General features: G+C 44.8%; 1 protein-coding gene across 1 annotated transcript in view; it reads left to right on the top strand.

The window, feature by feature from the left end:
* Positions 1 to 1,290: 1,290 nt before the first annotated feature.
* KCNK10 (potassium two pore domain channel subfamily K member 10) overlaps positions 1,291 to 6,707 on the top strand; it is a gene marked incomplete at both ends in the record, with an annotated part of 63,900 nt that continues 58,483 nt past the window's right edge. Inside the window, one exon of the mRNA XM_084270418.1 lies at positions 1,291 to 1,342. Within this exon, the coding sequence (XP_084126544.1) occupies positions 1,291 to 1,342 (52 nt within the window). The remainder of the gene's footprint in view (positions 1,343 to 6,707) is intronic.

The raw sequence follows: 6,707 nt of genomic DNA, 5'->3' as shown, positions 1-6,707 counted from the left end.
GGCGTCCATCCTCCCTCCCAGCCCTCCTGCCCCCTCCCCGCAGCCTGGCCACATCTTTCAGTTCTGCCGTGTCAGCCTTTCCCTTGACGCCAGGTGTCTGTGCCTGTCCGCAGCGCGGAGAGGAGCGGGAACAGAAAAAGGAGCAGGAGTCCCCTGGCTTTCGAGGTGCCCGGTCCTGATTCCCCAAAGCCTGGGGGGGCTCGGACGATCCCCTGCCCTTCCCCTCCCCCTGCGCTGCAGAGGATGATGCCGTACTCCTGCCATGTGCTGCCGCCGCCGCTACTGCTGCTCGTAGCTTAGTGGAGCGTGTCTCCGGCTGCAAACTCCGCCAAACAAGACTGCATCTTCCTCCAGGGAAGGATACCCAGTAAGTACCAGCCGGAGCCTGCCCCCTCCCTAGGGCACCCCGCCGCCACCGCCTCTTACAAAGGGACTCGCAGCCTCTTCCCCTCGCTTCCTCTCCCCACCCCCTTTTTAAACCAGTGCAGAGGGGCTCCGTGAATTCCCTCCAAAGCTATAGGGTGGCTCCCTCCTCCTCCTCCTCCTCCTCCGTCTCCTCTTCCTGCTCCGGCTCTCCCCGGCGAGCCAGGCTGCTGCTGCATTCAGCCGGGGTGGTCCCCAGCCTCGCCCCCGCTATGCCGCTGCGGCTCGCCCCCCATGGCTGACTTTTGTTACCCCTCTAGTGCCCGGGGCTGAACTGAGGTGGGCTCATTTTTGGGGGTGGCTGAGGCTAGAGAGTGTGCGCGCGTGTGGGAGGTGTCCCTGGAGGTGTGGGGGTGCTGGCCGACTCCCCGATCCTTGCAAGCCCTGGGGCTCGCCAGCGCGGGTGCCCCTCAGGTGGGCGCAGCAGAGGGGCCGGGCTGCAGCGGGGACCCCGCCACCCTGACATCTGCAGGTGGACTGTGCGAGCCAGCTGAGGGAGCCTCCCCGGGAGCCAGCAGCACCCCGGACCCGCTGCCCATCTCAGCCTGCTACGTTACCGCCCTCCCCATCCACCCCTACCCACCCCGACCCTCTCCAGTCCTTACTCCATCCGTTCTCCCCCCCTTCTCTGCTGGGGTGCCCGCACCCCTCCTCACCTCTCCGTACAAACCCATCCACTCCACTCCCCGCCCCTCCCCACCTTCTTTGATTTATTTGTGTATTTCTTTCCTTGGCAACCACCAGTTCCCCTCAGTCAAACAGCGCAGGCTCCCTATAATTTGAAATTAATTTGTTTGACTGCAGCATTGAGACAGGAAGGTTGGGAATTTATTTAATTCTTTTTCCTCCCTGTGCAAAAAGGAAGCGATGAAATTTCCAATCGAGACTCCAAGAAAACAGGTGAACTGGGATCCTCAAGGTTGGTGATTCTCTATTACTATCATTACTATAATAATAACATTATTATTCCTTGTGTCTAGTGACTCGTAGGAGACTATTTGACTTCAAATGGGCGGAGACGTTGGATGCTTGTCTGCTTCCCATGTGCACAGCTCAGTCTTTCTTGCTCAATCCTAGCAGTGTATTAGAAAATGCGCTTCAGATGTGGGGTTGGGTGGGTGCGTGGGTAAAACCTCTTCTAGGTGTAAGTTTTATAGTTCTGTATTTGGTATCTCTCTTTCTCCCTTCCCCTCCCTTTTTCTTGAGTATTTCCATGGAAAACTTGCCTGGGATGGCAGTGATCCTTGGCTCACAGCATTGCTTGTTTTATCTGTAGCTCCTTTGTTGTTTCTAGTGATCATTGTCTCTGCTAAATGGGTGGTACAGGAGTGGACACAGATGTGACTGCTTGCTCAGGGCTCCTGGATGGCAAATGTTTGTTGGCAAGCAACTGGAGCAAAATGCTGCTGCAGTATAACTCATAGCGTGGACGGTATAAAAGGCACATTAAATAATGGAGCCCAAAGGGACTCTTTATTCTGTCCTGTTGCCAATTGATCAGCCCAGGTGGATAGTTTGACTGTAGTTAGATTTGGAGTCGTGTCTTGGGGAGTGTGTGTGATGGTGGAAGATTTACGCCAGTGCAGTGGTTTTCACTAAAACGATCCAAGTGGTGTTTTAAAATAAGCCATAATGAAATGTTCTCCTTTGCTGGCATGGGGAGGAGGTTTATATGCAACCTACAGAAGTGACTGAAAAAAACCCTACTGGTAATGTGTATACTGGTGTGTCATATTTCTGTGCATCGGTACAAGAGCAGAGCAACTTGAAGCCATATGCTCAGGTTTGCAGCAGAACTGCTGGCAGCCAGTCACTGTACAGTAGTGCTTGCAGGAAGTATGAAGTGATAGCAGGGGCTTTGATTATTCATCTTTATTCTGCAGGTTTGGTTTTAGTGGTTAATTTGTCTGTCGTCCTCTGTGCCCTCATGTCTACAAAATGAAATGTTAGAAACAGCTTCTCCTGGTGTAGAAGGAATACAGCAGAACAGACATCTTTCTGCTGAGCAGATCTGATGTGGTGTTTGAATTGTATACACAATTAAGCTTTACTTTAAGCTTTACTACATCTTTAATTATGTGAAGGCTGAAATGGACACATCATCGTTCTCCTCCCCAAGCTTCACAGCGAACACATGGATAGTAGTGCTAACAGAGATTTGGTTGTTTTAATAACAGTATATTCCTCATCCTAGGGTCACAATTCTGTGTAGTGAAAACTTGCTCTTCCCTGGTACCTTTCTGAATGTGCGTTTGCTGTTGCTTCATTTTAAATCATTTTGTGATACATAAAAAGTGCTTTTAATGCAAAAAGCCCTTTCCTCCCTTCCCCTAACAAGGCATGCAGGAGGCTGTACTGATTGCTTGGCAATCAGCTTTAAAGCAAATGGATCCAACAGGTGGTTGGTCTCAATTTACACATGTATCCAAAACCATAGAGTACCATAACAGGTAAAAGACCTCAAATCCAGCAGGTTTCCTCTGTGCCAAGCTGAATTCCTGCTAAGGACTGCAGAATCCTGCCTGTTATTTCTCCTCAGTGTATTGACTTCATTAGCCAGACAGCAAGGATGCTAATGTATCACAAGGGAGGAAGCAAAAAAAGTTAATTTCTATTTCTCAAAGGGACTTAGGAAATAGATAAAATTTGGTGGAGTGGAAAACGGTAAATTGGTAAGGAAAAGTTTTCTAAGGCCCAGTCTTTTAACCAACAGAGGAACAATGCACTGATGTTGTAGTCACATAGTCCCACTGAAGAATTAGCCATGTGGGTAAAAGGCAAGATAGGTCAGAGTTCCATTCTTTTTGAGATGAAAAAATATTTATCTAGATACAAATGTTAGCACGGATCTTCACAAAATCACTTAGAGCCCCCAAATTAATTTGATTTGCAGTGACATATGTAGTCTGTTTTCTGCATGTACGCGTGAAGAACGGTGTGTTTTGCATTCTATGTGATATCTTTGAAGTTAAGAACTGAAGCTGCTTTTCTCAGATATAAAGATCAACATGTAGGAAGCTGGTGGAACAAGGATACGAAGAGTCCTGAGTATTCAAAGCAGAGCTCAGGTCCAGTGAAGGTTCACGCACAAATACCAAGCTCATTGCAGTGCATGTTGTGTGATCGTGCCCTGTTCTGGTTGTCAGCTACAGAATGTGTGGTTTCCATAGTTTTGTCTAGTAGGAATTGTGCTAACTTGTGCTGACAGTACTTGAAATGTATCAATTATGTTTCTGGCAAGCAAGCTAGCAGTCCAATGATGTGAGAGCTGTGGTATCTCAAAGACTGTTTAGGTCTGATTATTCCAGGCAATATTTTCTAGAAACTATGCACATTTGTCAAGGCCAGGGATCTTGTGGGGATGTGGCTGCTTGGGACTGATGATGTTACTGGTTTGAACCCGGGTCAGAAAGTCATTGAAATGAATTAATGCTCAAACTACGTAAAGCTGAATGAACTATAAATATTTACATAGATAAACAAATTAGAGTCTGCTGGTAGCATTCATCTGGCATAAAACTGGTATTCTCCATTCACATCAGTAAAGATGTGACATACTGTAGAAAGACTGTGGAGAGAATATGTTTAAAAGAATAGAAATGAGATGAGGGATGGTGCGTGACGGACAGCTAACAGGAAGTTGAACTGGACAGTCCTTAAACTGGAACGAACAGGGCATGGAGACTGAACTGTACTTTTGTCTTGTTGAGTAGTATCTTCATTTGTCTTAGCTGTAGGTTGTATCTGTGTGTTCTCTGTAAAAGCTGAATGTGTTTTCAAGATCAAACAAATATTTCATAAACCTGGAAGTATAGGGTCCACATTCCTCCAGTGAAGTCGCCTATTATCCCAGGCAACCAAATTATATAATCCCATTAACAAACAGATCAAACACACCCCAGAAGTTACTGGGACTTGTCTCTAATAATCAAATGCGAAGAATGTCCTAGCATCTCATATATATATATATATATTAAAAAATATACTATTAAGATAGAGTGAGTGAATGTGGTAAGAAGTGAGTAAAAGACCCAAGCAGGCACCTCAAGAATGCTTTAGAGAGGGTTGGACGCATTGAGTAGGAGCACAGGGTTTCACACTACCTGGCCTTACATTTTAATAAGCAAGCCTGCCATTTGTTACTGGTGCAGTCAGCATGGATAGACATAATCATAAAACATCTGATCTGCCTATTGCTGATTTTTGGTTCTCTGATGTGGTACAATCCAGGTAAAGCAAAACCAACTGAAATTAGTGAAAATTAGTCTTTTAGTTTCGTACCTCATACAACTTCCCATGTATATTTTCAGAATATACAATTAGGTTTAGAGCACCAAACAAAGACATTAATTCTTATAACTGCTGTTCTAATCTCTCCTCTTTCCTGCACTCCTCCTGCTGCTTGTTACTCCCACCTGTTGTCTGTGCTTAAATTGGCTTGTAATATCTTTGTACGTTTATTTTTATACAGTACCATAGCGGGTCCCTCATCCTGACTGAGACATGTGGATGTTACAGCAATACCATTTTTCCTGTACAAATTATCTACTCTAAATTTTTGCTTCTTTGTAGGAAAGTATAGATGTGAATGTTTCCAGTATGCTCAGAAATTATCCCCAAGCGTGACTGTATTGCAAGGTGATGGTGAGATGCCCTTTTTAACAATCTGAGAACGCTGATCTTGATGATGCTCTTAGTAGGCAGAAAATGGAGTTCCACCTTGTTCCACCCTTCGTGCCTGCACTGTCAAAGGACTTTGAATTTTCAGGTAGATGTTTATCTCTACACTGACCCTTTAGAACTCCGAAGTTTTGCTACAAGTTCCCGCATCTTTGCAAAGTCATTGTTTGTGAAGGATGGCTTTCTGCAGTTTGGAACCCTAAAATCACAGATTTATTATACTTACATTTATTGTGGGAGTTAGTGATCTGTAGGGAATTCAAGCTGAGGTTTAGAGTTTGGAGTTCCTCTCCAGATTTTGCCACCAACTTACTGTTTAACCATCAGTAAGCCACTTATCCTTTCTTTTCCTCCCTTTTTCCTTGACTGCAAAACAGCAATATTAATGCTCCCCTAATGCACAAGGGTGTTGTGAAATATAATTAACTTGTTTAGAGCAATCTAAGATCTGCTATTGAAAGAAGAGCATATGTATTGCAATCAAATGCTACAACAATTAGGAGGAAGGAAAACAGCCTGTCATCATACACAGATCACATCAATTAAGAAATAAGGTTATCTCTGCACTTTACAACTAGAGGAAACTAGTATTACTTGCACTTCTTTACAGACAGTGAAAGCTCAATTGAGTTTCCTATTAGAAGTACCTAGAGACCTTTGATATTCCCTAGATGCTGCACCAGAGGGATTTGTTTTCCTTAGGTCCTCTGTCACCTCCTATAGGACTTCTCACTTCACCTGAGACACCTCAAGTAGCACTGGACACCAATATGTGGGACAACTGGGCTGAATCTTAAATGCCTTCATGCAGGTATCATGTTTGGATCATTTCTTGTTGGTAAAATCTTCAGCTTCAGCTACCTGGTCTGCATTAACCCGATGCTGCCTGCAGAATGTAGGAAACTGCTGCTGTTCCTGCTTTTTCTGTCCTTTCATTCAAAGACGTCAATGCAGAAGGCTAACTTGATTATAAAGGCATAGATGGGTAGAATGAGGGGGTTCATTTCTGTCCTCTGTTTCAAGAAGATGTATGGAAAGGAGTGGAGTGTAACTGTTAAGCTAGACAATATATTTCTCCAGTAGTAAATTAGTTGTTGGTAGCTCAGTGTAAGGTGACTGCTTTGGAAAGCTGTAATGTCTAAAAAAGTAGGTCTTAGCCCGGCAAATGTCCCGTGGTCAGCAGGGTACTAACCATGTGCTAACTGTGTCACAAAACTGTATTGGCTTCTGACCTGTCTGATAGACCAGGACTCTGTGATATCTACTAGGCATGGGTTGCAGAAGAACCATAGGAGTTTTATTTTAAAGAGAGATTTGAAAGGGAACAGACGTTGGATAACAAGATGACACTCCTGGCAGTGCATAGTGTAGGTGCAATAGTGCCAAATACAGTCAGGTGGAAAATTTGAAGGGTTTGGAAAACAAATAAAAGAGAATGAAGAAATCAGAACTTTGCTAAAGGCTGTATGGAGCCTGCAGGAGAGGCAGCTCAATACTGTGCATCCTAATGTGTTAAGAGATGGGAAGATGTGACAGCATTAGCAGGAGATGAAGAAAGACAGCAGAGAGCTATTAGTTTCATCATTGTTGTCTTTGGGATGCCC

This window comes from Gallinula chloropus (assembly GCF_964237585.1).
Source record: "Gallinula chloropus genome assembly, chromosome: 14".
Lineage (NCBI taxonomy): Eukaryota > Metazoa > Chordata > Aves > Gruiformes > Rallidae > Gallinula > Gallinula chloropus.
The sequence above is the reverse complement of the archived record's forward strand: the minus strand, read 5'-3'. Positions and strand labels throughout refer to the sequence as shown.